The sequence below is a fragment of the Poecilia reticulata genome, linkage group LG3, assembly GCF_000633615.1.
Source record: "Poecilia reticulata strain Guanapo linkage group LG3, Guppy_female_1.0+MT, whole genome shotgun sequence".
NCBI classification, from domain to species: Eukaryota; Metazoa; Chordata; class Actinopteri; order Cyprinodontiformes; family Poeciliidae; genus Poecilia; species Poecilia reticulata.
Genome location: NC_024333.1, coordinates 14,836,032 through 14,857,220, shown reverse-complemented (window position 1 = coordinate 14,857,220; position 21,189 = coordinate 14,836,032). Strand labels below are relative to the sequence as shown.

General features: G+C 39.9%; 1 protein-coding gene across 3 annotated transcripts in view; it reads right to left on the bottom strand.

The window, feature by feature from the left end:
* Window positions 1-21,189, bottom strand: part of nadsyn1 (NAD synthetase 1) — a 32,112-nt gene that overhangs the window by 4,847 nt on the left and 6,076 nt on the right. The window contains exons 2-15 of one of the 3 annotated variants that reach the window (XM_008405014.2): window positions 18,740-18,800; window positions 18,146-18,262; window positions 16,955-17,008; window positions 11,650-11,739; window positions 10,745-10,796; window positions 10,503-10,591; window positions 10,097-10,214; window positions 7,649-7,780; window positions 7,380-7,451; window positions 5,686-5,810; window positions 5,560-5,608; window positions 5,389-5,491; window positions 4,018-4,186; window positions 3,713-3,848 (exon numbers count right to left, since the gene is read on the bottom strand). In XM_008405014.2, the coding sequence (XP_008403236.1) occupies window positions 3,713-3,848; window positions 4,018-4,186; window positions 5,389-5,491; window positions 5,560-5,608; window positions 5,686-5,810; window positions 7,380-7,451; window positions 7,649-7,780; window positions 10,097-10,214; window positions 10,503-10,591; window positions 10,745-10,796; window positions 11,650-11,739; window positions 16,955-17,008; window positions 18,146-18,262; window positions 18,740-18,800 (1,367 nt within the window). Of the gene's footprint in view, window positions 1-3,712; window positions 3,849-4,017; window positions 4,187-5,388; window positions 5,492-5,559; window positions 5,609-5,685; window positions 5,811-7,379; window positions 7,452-7,648; window positions 7,781-10,096; window positions 10,215-10,502; window positions 10,592-10,744; window positions 10,797-11,649; window positions 11,740-11,843; window positions 11,863-16,954; window positions 17,009-18,145; window positions 18,263-18,739; window positions 18,801-21,189 lie in introns of those variants that run through there. The other 2 variants (XM_017303988.1, XM_017303989.1) reach the window with 2 other exon arrangements.

Below are 21,189 nucleotides of genomic sequence, written 5' to 3'. Positions count from 1 at the left end.
TTTTTTTTGCAAGTAGTGTTTTGGATTACATTTTTTTGACCATACGTGTGTTAGTTAGTTAGTGTGTGTGTGTGTGTGTGTGTGTGTGTGTGCGTGCGTGCGTGCGTGCGTGTGTGTGTGCAGTGTTTGTAGACGGTTTTTAGTGTGTTTGTCAGAATGAGCCGTCGGTACATGACTGCAGAGCAAGCTCTAAGGTACTTGTATGAGTGTGAAGAGGACGATGATGTCCAACCATAGTCCTAGTGAGCTGTTTTTGTTGTTTTTTTGCAGCTGCTACAGTCAAGACCATCTGTGACAACACWAACAAATATGCTGCAAAAAATCAAACAAATGGAAAAAAATATAAATGGGCTGAAATAGTCACAGAGGAGCTGTATAAGTTCTTTGGTCTCTTGATCTACATGTCCATGGTGCAACTACCAAGTGTCCAGGACTACTGGAGACAAAATMATTTTTTGTCTGTTCCAACTCCAGCCAAGGTCATGACAAGGGACAGGTTTAGGACCATTATGTGGAACTTACACCCAAGTGATCCTGAGGAGGATGTCAAAAATGACAAAAAGAAGGGAACACCAGGCTACGACAAATTATCGAGACTGCGGCCTGTTTATGATGAAATCCTCAATGTCTGCCAGGCTTACTACCAACCAAAGAGGGAGCTGGCAGTCGAYGAAAGGATGGTGCCAACAAAGGCAAAAACTGGCATGACACAGTATATGAAAGATAAGCCAACTAAATGGGGAATAAAGTTGTTTGTGTTGGCCGAGTCGAGCAGTGGCTACACTGTGAGTTTTAGCTTGTACACTGGCAAAACTCACACTGCAAGTGAGCATGGGCTGTCTTATGACGTGGTAATGAACCTTATTCAGCCATCTTATCTTGGCACTGGCTACCATATTTACATGGACAATTTTTATACCAGTCCCACACTGTTCAAGGACCTAGCCAACAAAAAGTTTGGAGTTTGTGGCACTTATAGGGAATCCAGGAAGGGATGCCCTAAAGGGAGGCCAAATGCTCTCACTAAAAAAAGTGGAAGAGGATCAGTGAGATGGATCAGAGAGGGCCCACTGGTCTTTGTTAAGTGGATGGACACACGGGAGGTGTCTGTCTGCTCMACTATCCATCCTGCGTTTTCAGGTGAGACAGTGCAAAGGAGGGTGAAGAATGGAGAGAAACGCTTGATTGTGAAAGACATTCCATGTCCTACACCAGTCATGGCGTACAATAAATACATGGGTGGGGTTGACCTGTCTGATCAACTCATCCAATACTACTCTGCACAACGGAAAACTTATCGCTGGTACAAGACTGTGCTTATGCATTTGGTTGACATTGCCACAGCAAATGCCTACATCCTACACCGAGAGTTGTGCAAAGCCAAAGGAGTGAAGCCCATGACACACAAAGACTTCAATGTGGAGATGGCCAGTCAGCTTTGTAGTGTGGACATGGCAGGTGTTCCAAAGAGAAAGGCAGCTGAACACATTCCTGTGCCCATCAGTGCTCAGCAAAATGCCAGAAATGGCAGACTGCAGTGCAGACAATGCCTCCAGGTAGACAATGTCAGGAAGGACACTCCCTGGAAATGTGAGGGCTGTGATAAGCCACTGTGCCTTCTGATTGACAGAAACTGTTTTGCAAAATGGCACAAGTAATTTGTATGCAGACCTCTTGTGACACCCATTTTGTAAATATTGTAAATAGTTGAAAGTGTGGGGGGGGGGGGGGTGAGACATTGTGATGTTGGAGAGAATTTGTGATGGACATATGGACACATTTTGTAAATAGTTGTAAAAAAAAAGCGCCTGGGAAATTACCCACAATATGGTGTAAAATATGATTACTAATTTGTTTTTTACCAAGTTTGTACAAAACGTTTTAAAATGTACCCAAGAAAATTTAATTTTAGGCTGTAAAAATGGTTTGTTCAACATTTTTGTGAATTTCATAGAAAAATATCAATATTTTTTCTACTCGGATTTTGTTTCTGTGTGTGTTTTTTTGCTCCAATGTGAAAATGCATTTTATCAAAATGAAACACACTGTAAAGTCATAAAGTTTAGCATGTGCTGAAAATAATGATACCAAACAAGGTAAGGTTAATAGTTTTTATGGTGAAAATATAAGGGTAAATTCAAAATTAGACCAAAACGGCCATTTAGACCCAAGACTCCAATTAAGAGTCTGAGTCATTTTATAAATGCCTAAGCATTTATAAGCGAAGATTTGGAGTAATTTCTATATTCTACATATAATCTGAAATAATAGATTGTAATTCATACAACAAGGAAAAAAAAGTTTTTTCCTCATTTTTTTCAGTTTAGATATTTCCAGTGACGCTACTGGCATAAAAATTCCACCAGAAGTCGGCAATAATCCAAGTAATACACATATAAAGAAACCAAACAAAATTAGCCCATATGTTAATTTATGGGTAAATAATTGGAATAGGATTTCAAATAAAAATTGAACATACTTGGTAATAACAACAGCTATTCTTTTCATACATTTATAATTTGCTACAGTCAGGAGATCTACTTGGTGGTTCCAGTGATTTTATTTTCTCTCTGAAACCAATTAAGACTTTCCTTTGCTGTAAATTTGAGGCTATTGTCTTACTTGGTAAAACCCACCGTTGCCATCTTTACATTCTTATAAAGTCCTGCATTTCTCACTTCATCCTTCAGTAATGCAAGTCTGCCAGTACCTTTTGCTGTAACAACGACAGCCACATCAATTGTGTTTCCAGCAGTAGACTTCAATTTTGGCATGGTGTTTTTTGAGGAGGGTGCTTAGGACCGTCTCCTCCAGATTACATAAAAAAATTTCAGTTCTGCCCTCATCTGACCAGATTATTCTCTTCTACAGAATCCCAATGTTTCAATGGCTTTTCTTTGTGATAATGACTTTCAACTGGCATCTCCATCATGTAGCCCATTTTTCTACTAGTGCCTCCTTTCTGCAGGTCTTGAAACATTTATGAGATGTCAGCTGAAGTTATTTATGGGTTGTTGTTTTTTGCATCCTGTTTTTCTGCCAGTTGTGGCTGAAACTCCTGTTGGTTTCCTTGACTGAGGGTTGACTACAACAAAGATCCTCATTTCCCACATCTTGGAGTTTGAGGACTGTAGACTGTCACTTTTAGTTGTCAGGTAAGTTTTTATGTCTACGGACATAAAAGCTACCCTGAAACTGACCATCTGATTGAATTGTTTTGGGATGAACTGGTTTATTACTGAATTGGATTCTGTATATTTGAATATGAAATGTTTTGCCTTGCGCTTCGAAGTGTTTGATTATACAAACTAATTATACGGCAAACTTTTTGTGTCAGTAGTTGTATTTGAACTTTAATAGTGTTAGTTGGTCAAAACCAGTTTGAGCCTTACTACTCACTGGCCTATTGGTTGATGCCGAAGTTCAAAATGTGGGGTAATTCTGTTACCAAGAAACTGTGTACAGATAATCCCAATCACATTCACATTCTGCATCATACTTTGAACGTGTTGAACGACATTCTGTCTTCTTCACACCTCAAACAGGAAACAAAGTGATTGTGAAACCACTCAATGGTCAGAGCTACCAGCATCAGAGCAAACACTGTGGTTAAACTGTCACAGCAGAGAAAGAACTCCAATCCAAGAAGTGCTAAAACATTCAGTTCCGTGATGACTGATAATGACAGACAGAGCATGAGGAGAGGTCTCACCTGCACATTCTGCAGAGCCAGGTTCTCTCTGTTGCTTCCACCATTTGCACGAAACTGCGGCCACCGTCCAGTTACCACTGAAAAGATACCCAGAATGCCTTTGACAGCCACATCTATGTTAATATTCACATGTGTGCTACGAGAGACATGAAAAAGAAGAAAAACAGGCACCTTTATGAAGAACGACTTTCCTTCCTCATAAAATTAAGATGAACAGACAATCTCTCAGACAAGAGTTTGTGTGTTATTCAAAGTTGGAGTTCAAAATATAAAAGATAAAATTCAACATTTTGATGAAAGTCTACCTTCCAATCTCCCCAGCCAGGTCCCTGGCTCTGCTGCATGTATCCTGGGAGGAATTTTCACTGGCCATGTAACAGGTGGTAAACAGGCGAGCACACAACTCCTTTGGGTTCTGCGGTGTGTAGGAGTCATCTCCAACCACTCTGCGAACATCCTTCAGCACCTCGCCGTCTGAAAAGTCAACATCATTTTAAATAAGAAACATGTTTAACAGACAGCTCCTTTTCTGTTTGGCACCCTGTTTACATTAATAAATTGATTTTATGGTAGCTAAAATGAACCTGAGACTGAAAATCAGTCGGTTTTACTGCATTCCTGGTTTCTACAATGCAGAATGTAGTGAGACATAAAGTTGTGAAAAGCTCTCTCCATCAAGACTGGGTCAGTGACAGTCACACATTTTCATATTATTTTTTTAAAATGCAAGCAGCTCATGAATGTCCCAAACATAATTTTGTCTCTGTAGATATGTCCAGGATAACCGTGGCAACATGTTCAAGTTAAGCATTCCTCTAACTGTTGGTTAACTGGTCTCTCCACATTGTGCTTTGGTTGTTTGTCCTAAGTGTCTTTCTGTGGTCTGACAAGGCAGTCATTATGCCATGGTGTACCCCACCTTTCACCCAATGACCACATAAGATAGGTACTAACCCTGAAAAGACAAGCAGGAATAGATGGTGGATGAATGACTTAACACTTGGTCTTGTTACACACAAAACTCCTCTGCTCATGGAGGTCAGGGAAGTGTTTCAGACAAAAGTCTGAACTCATCAGTCCAAAGTCAAAAGAGAATTATTCTTTGAAAGTTTGTTGGAGGAGAATGGCTTCATTCCTGGTTCTCACTGCTATTTGGCTAAATTAACAACAGACAAGCATATGTGAGGCACAAGGAAGTATGCTGAACTATGCAGATTTTCATAAATACAGTTTTATTTCCATTTTTTTTCCCCCAAAAAAGGAAAAGAACAAAAACAGGGTTTCTGTCAACACATATGTGTAAAAAAGAACAAACAAACTGTTCCTTTTACTGAGACTTCATAGCCCTGGTTATTACACACACATTCACATGCTGATAATGGTGAGCTACTGGGATAGTAGCCACAGCTGTCCTGGAGCAGTCTGACAAAGGTGAGATTTCCATGCTTATGGAAATTTCACCACTTGTCTGCTGGTGGTGGCACTTCACCAACAGCAGACAAGGTAGGTGAAGTGCCCAAGGACACAACAACAGAGGCGATCTCCTGAGCCATTATCACCACATAACCTCACCATGTTGTTAGTTCTTCATTTAATTGAATGTCATCTTTTAGCAGGGCAGCCATTTATAAAGTTGCGTTAGTTAAGGTAAAACAGGAGACTCTTCTATTACTCACTGCTGTCTTCCACAGCCTGGCAGAGCAGCACACACATAGAGTGGACGATACAGGCAGTGGAGGAGCTGTCGATGCCGCCGCTCAGAGGCAAAAGGAAACCACCCTACAACAGAAGTCAGCAGCATTTGGTTTCACCAAGACTAATCACATCAGGAATGTTCCAGTCCTCACCTGACCACTTCTCCTCAGGTAGTCCCACAGCCAACATGCTGGCCCTAGACTGAACAACCCAGAGATGTCTGTCCTGTCTGTTAAGAGTTCACTCTTTTTATAAATCAAGTAATAGGCACATTATACCTGATTTCTTCCTCTGGTGTATGAAACATCCACTGTATTGGTTGGTGTGTGGGGAGGTAGACATCATTAGAGCTCGATAAAGAAAAATCTACTTTGATCCTATAGCAAGGTTTCTGTTGTCCTTCCTACAGCAGAGAACATGACAAAGCGCAGGGTCACTCACCAAGCCAAGCAGGTGTTAACCAATTACAAGCACCATTCAGCTGTAACTCTGGGACTGACAACAACAGCAAAAGCATGAATGATATCATTAAAACTGCAGCTGGCTGAAGATGGCATAAATCACAGGGATCTTTTAAAGTAATCCTCCACAAAACCAAGACAGGACTCTGGCTGAGCCACTAGTAAACGTCAACATTACTGTTAGTCAGCAGAAACAGGTTGGTAAAGTTAAAAGATGACATTGAAACAAAATCTACCAAGGCTGAGAATGATTTTAGCCTTTATGTTTGTTACTTAGCTTGTATTAGTCGGGATAGTTCAGACTAATACCTGAGGGATGTTTCACAAATGCAGGATTACAAGATCAGACTTTATAATACACACAGTCCCTAAAGCTGTGTGTTTTAAATGTTGAATATATATTTAGCAATATGTTGAGCAATGTGTCCTTAAGACTATCACTGTAAATTATTATGTATTGTATGTTTATTGTATGGGCTGCACAGTGGCACAGTTGGTAGCACTGTTGCCTTGCAGCAAGAAGATCCTGGGTTCGATTCATGGAGTTTGCATGTTCTCCCTTTGCATGCATGGGTTCTTTCCGGGTGCTCCAGCTTCCTCCCACAGTCCAAAAACATGACTGTATAAGTTCTCCTTGGTGTGTGTGTGTGTGTGTGTGTGTGTGTGTGTGTGTGTGTGTGTGTGTGTGTGTGTGTGTGTGTATGGTTGTTTGTCCTGTCTGTCTCTGTGTTGCCCTGCAACAGACTGGCGACCTGTCCAGGGTGTACCCTGCCTGTTGAGCGAAATGTCAAGCTGGAGATAGGCACCAGCTATGTTGGGACAAACATAATCCCCCCTCTCTCTTAGGGGATCAAAAACATATTATTTTATCTTAAACTGTGCATTTGTTTAATTATATGCCAAAACTAAAGTTAATTTATGTTGTAAATGACATTTTAAGATAAGTTAAAATGATAAAAAAGCAGAAACAGACAAATAAGACAAGCGAATCACAGAGAAAACGTATTGGTTTCTGATTGGTGTGACTGCTGACTGAAGAGATAGACAGTTAACCTAGGAGAAGGCTAACTGCACAGGATAAATCGCCATGGTAACTTATGTGTAGAACCAAATTGAGGCTTAATTAAGCCAGGATATCTGGAAAATCGTCTATCATTTGAGCCCAAAGAGCCCTTTGGTGACTCAGAAACTCTGCTGCAGTGATTTTGTGGATGCCTTATCTAGTGTTAATGGGAAATAAGCTGAATGGGTCATGAAGGCTGAACAGTCAGTGATTTATGTACAGCTCTGGAGAACATCCAAATACTGATAATGACACTGAACATCTTTCTTCACTTGTTCCCACTAAAATGAAGAACACACATTAATATTTGGACAACTTGATACTAATGTTGTCCTAACGTTTCTTTTTGAGGCCCCACAACCTGTTAGAAGCTGAAGGTAAGTAAACAAAACCACCACAAGACACAAGTTCCAGCTTCCAAAAACTCAGAGCACAGATGTTTTCTAACCATGAGTGGCTGGCAGAGTTCTCCTCTGTAACTGCGAACGTCCTCCAGATCCAGAGTGGCTGTAATCACTTCCTGTAGTAAAAGCAAACACTTCCCAGGTTATAATGGCACACTTTAAAAGCTCAGCAGCACTCAACAGGTCAATCTGGAAACATTGGGACTCTCCATTAAAATAACCACACTACATGCCACATATACGCACACACACACACACACCCAGGGATATCATATATGTGCAGGTTTGTCTTAAACCGTGTTGCCATGCCTACCACATCATCAAGGGAAAACTGTGCTCCACAAGCTACGACTTCTCCATTGATAGCCACCATGGCACAGCCGTCATAGTACAGCCGGTCTCCATCACAGCCCCTCTGATTGGCATACAGGTAGATCCCTCCACTCTGAAACAACACCAACAGCTTACAACCTCACACCACTGTACAAACAAGAATGTTGCTCTTCTCCACTGTTGTGGTACAATCCTGCCCTCTAGTGTTTCAGTGGTCAAGCAGTTGTCGAGAAAAGTCGAGCTCATCCCGCTACCCCATGCTGGAGATTTTAGTTTAATAGTAACAATAAATAAAGTTACCTTTAAAATTAATTACACAGGTGACATCAAGACCCAGCAGTAGAGTCAGACGGTAAAAAAATTAATCTGGTTGTGTGTATTGCTATTGTGTCCTGCAAACTTTGCTTTAATTCTACTTTTTTCTATTTAATCATAAAAAATCATAGTCAGGCAGAAAGTGTGTCATGGAACAAGAAGAGCTGGTTTCCTTAATAAAGAGGAAGCTTCCAGCCTGCATCAGTATAAAAATAGTTCAGACCATTCCTTATTTTAAAGCATTAAAGGTTTTTAAAGAATAAAATCTAAACATTTTGTGTAATTGGATAAAACCTAGAGTAAAATACTTACATTAATAATAATGACTTGTAATTAAGCCAATAATTAATATTGGTTTAACCAGTGGTTGATGTCGGTTTGATTATAAGAATATTCAAAACTTACTCTTACACTTATGGAAGTACTTACAGGTGAAACAAGTAACAGTAACTTGGTATCAAATAATGAGAATAATGGATTATTCTTGGTTTCTTTTCAGAAATGTCTGTAATAACTCACATTATGATTATAATAAGAGTAACTAATAAGTTATGGTTATTATAACAWTATAAATGAATGTTAAATCAGAGAAACTAAAAGGTTATAAATGTGATTTTGACATTGAACTTGAAAWGGTGTAAAATGTTGTAACTGTAATTAAAGGTCACTGATGTTGTGTTGGAGGTAGATGATAGGTGAAAGGTCAGGGGAAAAAAGGAAGTGAGATTTTTAGACTATAGCTGCACCGGGCGTGAGTACAGATAGAGGAAGAAGAAGCAAGACGTTTTAAAGAACAAGGAAGGTTAAAAGTTGAGTGGAATAATGGTTGAGGCTAACTGAGGGCACTTGATGTCAGGGAAAGTACGCAGACATGCAGGAAGTGAGAGAACTGTGTACGTGCCCCACCGAACTGTAAAAGGTATAAAAATATATGCAGGCGAAGAAACGTTGTTCTTAGTTCCTCGGTGTTCGAGTCGAGACCACACAAAAATGCAGAATTAAGATAAGGGCGATGCAACAGGACTACGGGGAGGCGAAGACTTCGCGCCGCTCGAGAAAGGAATAAGATCCAGTAACCCACAACCCGAGTCCTGATTCGACAACCGCCCTACACTCAACCCAAGACCATCTCAACGATGCAGCAGCAGAAATGGGGAATAAACAAAGATCGCATATGGATAAAGAACTGATTTCATGGAGGATTCTCACCAGTTCAACTTTGGATTTATTCTAAATGGGATTCYKYCTTCTSAAGACRRGAYCTTGTCCATKGATGTTAAAGTTTTCTGYTGCYAAGTTTAACCTCATCATCGGGGGTCGAGTGGAGCTGCATCCCAAAGCCTCTCATTTTTAGTTAGTGACACAGTAGGGACTGGTAGGGAGTGTGATTTCTAAAGATTTTACTTATATTAATCTTTTATTTTTTTCTTTCTGATTGAAGAAGCTGTATGTCATTTTACCCTGCTAAAGCTTGCTAATAAAATAATAAAGTCTAAATTGATGCTGTGGACAGTTAAATTAATTAAGTCACTTAGAAACTAGTTTTTCAGGTTAATGTAAAATCAATGTTCATGATCCTAGTAAATTGGGGGCTTCAGACGTTTCTTTGGTTATGATAAATAATGACCCTGGGACTCACGCCGAGTCTCTAAAATTATCTAAGCTGTAACAAGTGCACATAATTAATAGAGAGAGAGCTACCGTTAACGAATGTGGTTTTTGTTCTCGGGCACCGGCGAGCTACTCCGATGTCTGATACAGGAACTGTAGCGGGTCATAAGGTTCGGATTGAAGGTAGTTAGAGCTTAGACGTGTCTCTTTCGCAGCCAGCTTAAACAAAATGTCCTCTACAATTCAGCCGTGGTAATACCCAGGAATTAGTGGCTTTTCGGACCCATTAGTTGGAGAGCTGGTCAGTAGTCAGTCCGTTAGAGTTGGGAGGTGTTAGGGGCGTGGCTGATTACCGTGTAATAACACAGTGCACACAAAGTTTCTTAGAACATAACTCTAATGTCTATTCTTATAGGTCAGGTAGATGAAATGTATTACTACATTCAATCTTTTCTATGTCAACAGGCAAGTTGTTGTTCCAGGTCTGCTGGGGAGTGGCTACCTTGGTGGTGGCTGTCTTGATGAGGTTGACTCTTTGGTCGGCTTTACGGAGCTCATGGTGGCTGGCAGAAGAGTTGGTGAAGATTTCAACACCATCCAGCCCCATCTGAATATGAGGGCTGAGGAAACAATAACTGTACATCAGAGCTGGACACAATCCCACAACCTGCCTGTTCTAACATGCTAACAGAATCAAGAGAAGTGAAAAAAATAAAACATCTTGAAGTGTTGCTCACTCAGTCTCTTCAGAATCACAAAAAAAATGATTTCACAAAAGTGAAAGTCAGGTTAATAGCAAAAGCCTCTTTTCTTTTAATGTACATTTGAATTTCCAATCAAAATGTCTCCATTTGATCTAATTGAAGGAAGTGACCTGTGTGGTTGTGTCTCTGTCTGAGCTGCTCTACCTGTTGGGATTCCAGAGCTCTGCACAAATTTCCGTGCCAATACAGGTGTCCTTAGTGGAGAGCACACAATCCCCAAATGGGACAGTGTCCTGAGGAACCGAAGACAAACAGACACTGTTATGACAACTGCTCTGAGGACTCACCAGCCAGCTGGTAAATTAAAACAATATTCTTCAAAAACATTCTAGAAATGAAAGGATGAAATTATGAAGTAGATTACATCACTAATCACAAGTCAGTACCTGGCCGGTTACTTCCTGGATCATTCTGGGCAGGAAATACTCTTCCACCTGTCTTAACACACAAGCTCACAGGATTATTTATGCATAAACGCATATCATGGCGTGCGAGTAGAACAACAGGGTGAGATAGCTCCAGACACACAACGTTGATCAATACAGCATCCCTAAGCTTTACTGTATTTTTTTCTTTCAGTGGGTCACAGAAATAATGAAAAATCTTTTTTTTCCTTACATCAGATTTAAAAGCATTTTTTTAGAGAAGAGTAGCTTCACATTTACACAAGGGAATAAAACTGATGGCTTAAGAAACATAAATTTTTTTATGAGGATATTGTTTTTGTCAATAGATTTTAAACTACTGGATTTGAACAAAAAATGACAGAATAAAACATTGTATCAAACTTCCTACAGTCGGTACTATGAAAAGAAGCTATACTGATTACACAAGTTATGCTGCTTTGTGAATCAAAGCAAATGTTGTTTTACTGGACAAAGGTTGTAAAAGCAGCTGCATTAGGACAAGTGTACCACACTGGTTAAGTAGAACATCAAGACAACACAACAAACCACCGCAGTATAGTCTGAACTGACAATGATAAAGGTTGGTGCTATACATGGACAATATGTCGCTCAAAAGTAGCTTTGTTCCTGTAGAAGTACTGCAGCAGTTTTTCATTCTGTTAAAGGAGAGTTTTCCTTTCCACCATTGCCATATGCTTCCTCAGAAAGTCAAAGAAAACTGCTGTCTTTCCTTAGAAAACTGAACCAAATAAATTAAACTTACCTGTGACCAACTGACTATCAATTTGTCTTTGTTTCATGAAGTGAATTGAGAGGCCATTTGTTGTGAATCAACACACAAAAAAACAACTTGTGTCGAATAAATTGAATTAGTAGACACTAACCTTAACCGACTCCAAGGTGAGAACCAACGCATCTCTCTGTAGGTGCCAGAATTGGCCATCAGCATCTTAGGTCTGATTAGCAGAATTTTTCTACAGGAAGCAAAAAGAATTCAGATTTATAGTTTTTGCTACTCACTGAAAAATTTTATGTAGCTCAAACAGGTGCCAAACATTCTAGACCAGTGGTTCTTAACCTGGGTTCGATCGAACCCCAAGGGTTCGATGAGTCGGTCTCAGGGGTTCAGCGGAGCCTCTGCCGTGGAGGTAAAGACACACTTGTGTAAAGTCGTAATGACGCCCCGCTTTGCTATCACTTGCTCTAGAGTAGCGGTTCTCAACGTGGGCGGTACCGCCCCCCAGGGGGCGTTCAGAGGACGGCAGGGGGCGCCTTGATTCCTTTGGGGGGCGTTTGGTCGAAGGTAAACTTTAYACCTTAAATCCACAACAATACCAGTTTAGACTTTGAGCAACTTGGTAAAACTGAATTGTGTAACATTAAACCATGCTTGGCTGCAACTGTATCGATGGCAGCTCTTCTTCTATTCAGTGTTTTTAGCTTCATGGCTCCGCATCAGTTCAGCGTTACACTGGCTGATGACGCTGCTGTGATTCACTTTGTCTGGTATTTTTGTAGGATACATATGTTTTGGCAGTTCTGTGATCATGTCAAAGCAGCAATTTATATTAAAAAGTGTTTTATTTCCTGAAAGCTGCCCGCTTCCATGGAAGGACAACAGAAAATCGCTCTTATAAACATGTAATTACTAAAATCATGATACCTTCACTTAGTATCCCTCTGAAAAATGAGCCAATTTAAATAAAGAAATACCTTCATGGGTGATACCTCGATAGAGAGCGTTTATTTTATAGCATTAACACCGGAGCTGTAAGAGGTCCGGTATGAAACGGGGGTGATAGAACAACACAGCACTTTAAAATTTCAATTATCAGAATGCAGAAATTGTTTCCGTTGTTTTAAAAGGTTTATGTCAGTCTGCCTTTTCCCCATCGATATGTTTCCCGACCGCCCTGCACGTCAGGGAGTTAAAAAAAAAAAAACCGCCGCTCACATTGCGCAAAATTCTGAAACATGAGAAGCGGGCAAAACGGAGCGAAGAACTAGATGTGAATTATGGCATAAAAACATAAAATTACTGATGGTCAATAAACGATAAAATAAATGTAGCAACAGGAAAGAAACTAAAGTGAACATAGCAATAAACCAAGAGACGATAATACTAATCAAATGAAACTAAATGGAAATGAATGTAGAACTAAATGCAAGAATAAACTAAGAAACTAAAGTAAATACGGAGGAATAAACTGGTATGGCAAGACCTTTCGAGCAATAATTAATACAGAGGACAGAATGGCGAGAATAAACAAACACTATTTCAGATAAAAGGTAAAATAATATTGTTGAAGTGCCATGGGTAGGGGCGCAACTACACATTATTCAGGTGGATGCGAAAACATAAATCGGCGCTCCCCCACGAAGGAGCATAGAAACATAATTAATACATTGTTTGTATTCACCATAATGCCTCATATGTCTGACGTAGCTAACAGGGACAAGCTTACAAAGGTGCTATGTAAATGTTAAGTGTTTTGATTATCTGTGCAGTGTGCAATCTACATATCTATGCTTTATAGATAGATAAAGATATATATCTATATAAACATATATAGATCTGTCTATATTGTGCCCAAGCTGTCAGTCGTAGCTGAAGTTAGCTTCCGAATGTAGCATCTAATTCGGAAAATAGTTAAAGGGCGATCACACTTAATTTTTCACTATATTGAGCTTTTTTAATGTGTTGTACTTTAAAAACTACAACACCTAGACATTTCAAACCAAACTAGATTATTCTGTACTAACAACAGAATAAATAAAACGTTTGTGAAACCTTCTGATTTGTGAAATTTGTAAAATGTCAATAGATTCCACAACACATTAGATCTCAGTTATTAATTTGGCATTATTTATTATTTTAACTTTCCGTTTTCTTTTTTTTTTTAATCTTTATTATATTTGGAGTTGGACAGTTCTGTTTGATGGCTTCCTGGAGGGAGAGATTGGCTGAGCTAATGTTGCCAACAACTTTTCTCTTGCTGCCAACGTTTTTGCTTTTCTTTATATAGAAGGTATTTCTATCAGTTACTCTTTTTCCGCTTTGCATACAGTATTTGCTTATACTTTGTGCCCTTTGTCACCGATTCTGTTCATTACTTTTATGGACAGAATTTCTAGGCGAAGCCGAGGTGTTGAGTGGATCCGTTTTGGTGGCCTTATAATCGCATCTCTGCTTTTTGCGGATGATGTGGTCCTGTTGGCTTCATCGGAACGTGATCTGCAGCTCTCAATAGAGCGGTTCGCAGCCGAGTGTGAAACGGCCGGGATGAGGCTCAGTGCCTCCAAATCCGAGGCCATGGTCTTGAGCCGGAAAAGGRTAGAGTGCCTTCTCCGGGTCAGGGGGGTCGTCCTGCCTCAAGGGGAGGAGTTTTAAGTATCTGGGGATCTTGTTCACGAATGAGGGAAGAAGGGAGCGGGAGATCGACAGGGGGATTGGGGCAGCGTCTGCTGTGAAGCGGGCGCTGTATCGGTCCGTCGTGGTGAAGAGAGAGCTGAGCCAAAAAGCGAAGCTCTCGATTTACCGGTCGATCTACGTTCCCACCCTGATATATGGTCATGAGCTTTGGGTCATGACAGAAAGAACGAGGGTGAGAAACTCGGTCATCCGGGAGGGACTCAGAGTAGAGCCGCTGCTCCTCCACGTCGAGAGGAGCCAGTTGAGGTGGCTCGGGCATCTGGTCAGGATGCCTCCTGGACTCCTCCCTGGTGAGGTGTTCCGGGCACGTCCCACCGGGAGGAGGCCTCGGGGAAAGACCCGGACACGCTGGAGGGATTATGTCTCTCGGCTGGCCTGGGAACGCCTTGGGATTCCTCCGGAGGAGCTGGACGAAGTGGCTGGGGAGAGGGAAGTCTGGGCCTCCCTTCTGAAGCTGCTGCCCCCGCGACCCGACCCCGGATAAGCGGAAGAAAATTGATGGATGGATGGATATTTGCTTATACTTTTTTTTTTTTTACCTTAATGCTTACCTGGTCAGTTCAGGTGGAAATGTACCACATGGACTGAGCTGGTTACATCAGATCAATTTGAATCTTTATTTCTCATTAAAACAACTTCTTGTAATTTTAAGACATTGTTATAAAATTGCATCTTTATTCTGCTGTAACGATGACTGCATTCTTGCAATTAAAATTTCTTGTATCCTAACCGTAATGCTCCCTTATACAACTCACAGAACAGATGATTGAAATAAAGGCACTTTTTGAAAGTATTTTCTGTGATTTTATTATAGAAATTGAGGACGAGAGGAATCGATTAAATCAAATCTGGTATGAAAAAAAAATTAAATTATATGACTAACAACATATTACTTAATACATTTCTTTGCAGGTATAACCTAAATGTGTTGCATTTTAACATCTCATTTGAATTCCTGATCTACATGCAAATACTTGATATAACGTAAACACTGAGAAAAGGGGAAAAAGTTTGTGAAATGTAGAGTATTACAAATGAGATTAAATTTTATTGTAGGTGCAAACAGGACAGCAAAATGAACAATGAATATATAATATACTTCCTAGCAGCTAATCAGACATCGGACTTGTTTTGCCTTTACTGGTGATGAAAACTCGTCACTCTGGAGGAGAGGAAGTCCGGCTCAGCCCCGTCCAGGATGACTGCAGTTCAGGGTAGCCAACAAAGTCTGCAGGTAGATTTTTGCATATCTGGTGCTTCGGTTTCAAGATCATAGTTTAACCAAGTAAATAAAAAGTTAGTCCACGTTGTGATGATCTGGCAGACCGTGGACTGATGGATGCCGTCACCTGGTCCAGGTGCTTGGATCCAGTATAAAAGTAATCTGCACAGAGGCTCAATCATGGCTCAGAAACGCATCACAAGGTGTTACGATGCAAGCCTGAAAAATTTAAAAGAAAAAAAATCTAATAAGCGTCCATATTTAGCTGCACAACGYAATCAAAACTAATAAATCCTCAGCTCTTTTTGAGAGTTTTGCTTGAGAATAAATTGACAATATCTCAGGAAATTAAATGTTTAAGTGAAATAGTTCTGGTATCACAAAAAAACTGCAAAAAATGTTTCAGAGGTGTAACAACACTGAAGTTACTGAGCAAGAGTGAACTAAAATACTACTTAGAAAATGCATGTTAAAATCTGAATACTCTTTTGAAAGTGTGCAGCTGAAATTAATTTAAACTACTAGCAGGCAAAGCACCCTGTTCGCCTAATATCTGCACCAACAGTAATACAAACAATGATGCATATAAGAGGCATTAGTTTAGAAAAGTCGAGGCAAACCTAAATTTACCATTTTAAAAACAAAATGCAGTCATAGCCTCATTTTCTAAGCAGAATCTCAGAGGGGAAAAAAGAGAAATTACGTTGTGTAATGCAACAACAAATTATATCAGCCAAGTGGAAAAATTCACTTTAACGTGGATTATAATTATGAAACAGCGAAGGTAGATGTCATATTTTTGGGATTCGGGAAATACGTGATTTCTACCATTTGTTTTGTGGGTTTTTTATGTGGGTCGGTGCCACTTAAACGGCTGTAAAGCGAAGATTTTGGACCTAAATCTGACTGACTAGTTCGGGCTGAAGCGTTGCTGCTCTCGGCTGTTCTTAAATTACTTGCTCAGTATCAGAGGGACTCGTCGCTCCGACTGCATGTGAAATGTATTTTATATGATTGTCACATAAACAAAAGCTAAGGAGTTCCCTAAAAATAATTTCATACTCCGTATAATACAAACGCAAACATCAACACACACGTATTGACTTACCTTGTGCCGAATCGCTGCTTCTGTTCTCAGCCTGTTCCCGTTGCAGTGGATTTCCTCCTGCATTATTTTCTTCCAACAAATTATTCCACTGAACGAAGCACGTACAGCTTCCTTTTAACCTCCGTCTTCCCATTTCTGACGCTGGATCTTCAACATCCTCAAGCTTTGAAATAGCAGGCAGCTACAAACCGTGTGTTAGCTGTAGTGGCTAAGTCTTGGCTACAGTCCGCTGTCGCCTTGATATCAGCAGGAAAATGAACAAAAAAACTAATTACTGGACACAACGACACACCGCAAAACTCGGGAAGAAGAAGGAAGAAGGGTTCGGTGAATGCGCATATGCAACTGGGGGGTTCGGTACCTCAAAAAAGGTTAAGAACTACTGTTCTAGAGTGTAGTTGTGGTTGGACTAGACCTCTGACATACCTGTTCAGAAAGATGACACGGCAGTTGTAGCGCACATTATGATGCATGATAGGCCTGAGAGAAAAACAGGAGAAAGTCACACATGGGGCTTTGAAAATATAATCCCGAAAGTTAAACTCTTTTTTCACTTCATAACTTCCGCGGAGCCGCATCCGCATTAGTTCTGCAGCGGACTGCGCTTGTTACGGTCTAACTTTTTCTGCACCTTTATTTATTTTATATGTCACCAAAGATAAAATGCCGGCTGCTCTTTTTAGATTATAAACGGGCTTAACATTGCATTCTCTTAACATTAGTTTTCTCTGGTGTGTAATGGAGACTTGAATTAAACGCGCCATTTCAACCAAAGGTTTGATATGCACTTCCTAACCAAGCGCTCCAAAGCGTCCAGTCCATAGCTCTTCAACATGTTGTCAGCTCCCAGTCAGAAAGACGCATTTAGTTCAGGATTTTTTTAACTGATTGATTTTAGTTGCCTCTGGGATGGACCTTTTGCGTAAAGTCTGTAATGTCTGCCCGTGTGAACCAGTCAGGGTGTGAATTGACAAGGGTTGTGTGATGGATAGGCTTCAAATTTTCCCTTTGTTAAAAAAAATAATTGGTAAGATACGGAAAATGTTCCGTTAACACAACCTCTGGTCTCCACTAAGTTTTCCTCCAGAAATGCCATCCATCTTCCCAGTGGAATACTGGAAAATGGTGTTTGATTTAATTCTTACAGCATTTATATATATTGTTTTAAAAATATGCTGAACAAAGAAGGAAGAACCGAATTTTACAAATAAGTCTGTAAATGAACTACTGCACTTTCATTCTGTGTACACAAAAGCGTTTGATAATAAATATTTCTTGTAGACTTCTATAAATACCACTGCACTGCAGAGTGTTGCTGCTTTTGTTTGTAGCAACTGGGTCAAATGCCGGCGTCATCTTGTGGCATAATGAGGGCAAGTCAAATCGCAAACAACCAAGACTGAATACACAGAAGCGGAGGAAGTTTTGAGCGATTTATCTGTGGTTTTGAATGAAGAAGCTAGATGGAGTGAAGAAGACAAAGCTGGTTCTACTGACGGACTGTAACCCCATTTACTCAGCCATGTTATTCAGGAAGCAATACTCCATTGTTTCTGGGGAGGAAGAGTCTGACAGGGAAGCCATTTTGCACCTACTCTATTTCAAGCCAACACTTACATTCCCACATCACAGATGATGTCCTGGGTAACCGGGGATTCCAGAAGAGTCTTCAGGACCTGAAAGCTATGAAGCAGCGTGTCTGACTCATAGAAGTGGTCTGCACAGCCATACCCACTGTCAGATACACACCAGACAGAGAGAAAAGGGATTTTAGCAAAGTGAAGTAAAACTAAATCAAAACAGAAACTAAGCCCTCTGATTGGTCAGTATAAATTCAGATAGTTTTTTTTTGTTTGAAACACATAAAAACATGGACCGTGTTTGCTGTTTTGTAATAACCTATAGAACTGATGCTACAACCACTCACAGAGCATAACATTTGCTCCACAAAAGATCACTGCTGGAATCGTTGCTGCTTGACATTGAGTAGACACGCTTGCTCAAGAGACTGGGAAACTCCTGTACCATGCTTAAAAATCTATTGTTTCAGCACACTAGCTTTTTATTATCAAATAAAAATGGTTTAATTCAATATGTGACATGTTGGTCATGTGAAGCATTAATTGCATTATAAAAGCAGGTGACTCTCATTCAATATAGAACATACTGCAGACAATGCAGAACTTGATGTTGGTTTGTTTTTCTCCCTACCATATCTCCAGCTCTGGACCCAGCCGATATTTGGCTCCATTTGCCTTTGCTACCTCGATACCTGCAGAAACACACACAGACCAGGATGCATTACCGCCTTTAGATGTAGAAAAAAACCTGGTTGCCTATACTGTAATATTTCTGCACTAAAACAAATTCATCCAAAACATTCAGATTTTTATGTGAAAATTGAAAAATTGAAAGCAAAATTGTCCTTTTGCTTCCACTTTTCCTGTTTGTGGCCGAAAAATCAAAATAAGATTCATTAAAGATCTGGTTGTTACTTGACAGAATGTGAAAAAGTTCAAGGGGTATTGTTTTGTAAAACATTATACTGCAGAAATGGTGTAACTTAATCAGGGTGGAACAACACTCACAATACATACATCTATTTAAAGTATCTCAACAAAGGGACAGAAACAAAATTATAAAAACAAAATTCAAAGAAGAACAATGTTAATATTTTATGACAATTGTTTTTTGAAGGGAACTAAGGGTGTTTTTGCTAGTCATTTTGCATTTTTGCCTTTTCGTAGATGATATAGATTGGGTCTTTCACGCCAAATGTTTTTGGTTACAAAAGGAACCGTCTTTCCCACCAATCATCTATTATTTCTAATGTCATACCCACTAGAGTGTGCTGTTGCTCCTGTACATCACAACTTGCTCATAGAACCAGGGACAGAAGCTGGGCTGAAATACATGCTTATATCTAGTATGGTTGTGTGGAGTGCTGCTGCCTACCTACAACAGTCAACAGGCAATTAGCAGGGTCACACAGGACAGGTCGCCAGTCCATCACAGGGCTACACAGACAGACAGTCTCTACACAGACTCCTATTTACATTCTAACTCAAAGCACAATCATTTTAAAAACTTTATCTTTCTTACCATCCAGTGTGGAAAAAACATAGTTTAACTTCTGACTCTGGATTAAAACCCACATGATTCCTTATTGTGACAGGTTCAAACATTGACCAAACTAGTGTATTATACCCTCCCCGCCACTCTAGTGCAGGCTGTACACAACCTGCTTCAACAGTAATAGCAGTAAACAAATGGTCACATTCTTAATTTAACTCCATCCATGCTCTCATTTTAAGATATTTATTGGTGTTTCAATAGTGAAAAAACCTGACATTCACTCCATGCTGGTCTATTTCCCCCTCCACCTCACCATACAGACACACAACCTATTATTCATCTCTTCTCCGTTGGCAACAAACTGCGCTTGGACATTTTCCCCTCAAAAATATCTGGACATATAAAATCATGGACCTTCCAAATGTGTGTCAATTGGACACTGTGCTGACCAGTGGGGAAATTAAGAACTGCTGTTGCATAGTTGAAAACATTGTGCATATTCTTATGGAATATTTACTGCAGTACTGTGTTTATATTTTGTATTTATGTTTGGGTTCTGCGTATGTGATGTTCACTTTAATTTTTCTTCTTTAAAATACATGGTATTGAAAGTTAGTTATTCTTTTGCATTGTTTTTATTGATTACGGGCATCAGCTCCAGTCGATGCAGCTAGTCTTCTGATAATAATACCAGAAGACTAGACATTAGACATTAATGTACTAATGTACTAATGTTCCTTAGTACATTAAACACCACTACACAACCACAACACCACCAGTCCAAAGGTATCTACTCAGTCCATGTCGGCCAAAGAATAAGTCCACCTTGTGTGCTGCTGTGCTTTAAATCTTTTGATACTTTATGCAGCATCCCTAATCTTGTGCAATGCAGTTAAAAAAAAAAGACGTAACAAATTGGTATGTGACCCCCGCTTACACCATACTTACCTTATCCTTTGTGTATTACAGAGCTGTTCTGATTAATTGCTTTAAGCTTTCTTTCATAATATCAAGAAAGAAAAAAACCGTATAAACACAGAAATAAAAAACAAAAAAACAAATGAATACAATATAATTAGTTGGCCAACTGTAGGCACCAGGGAGCACCATAATTGTAGTAATAATCAACAATACATCAGAAGAATTTTTTGACTGGGTCAGTACAAGAAAAATACTGTGCGTGTGTTGGTGTGTGAGATTAGGCAATAATCTATTATGTCTACCCAGAAACCCATTCAGAAAAATAAAAGTAATTTCATTAACTGGTTACTAAAATATATATATATATATATATATATAAAGTGTACTCTCAATGGAAGGGTAATAACAACAGAGCTGACCCACCCAGGCTGGAGACTGAACAATACTGGAAAGGCATATGGGAAAGGGAGGCGTCCCACAACAGCAATGCACAGTGGCTAACCTCTCTACGAGAGGACCACAGCAACCTCCCTGAACAAGCCCCGGTAACCATCACTGTGGCAGATGTCCAAGAAAGAGTCTCGGGTATGAAAAACTGGACAGCACCAGGACCTGACATGATCCATGCCTACTGGCTTAAGAAACTCACTGCCCTCCATGAGCGA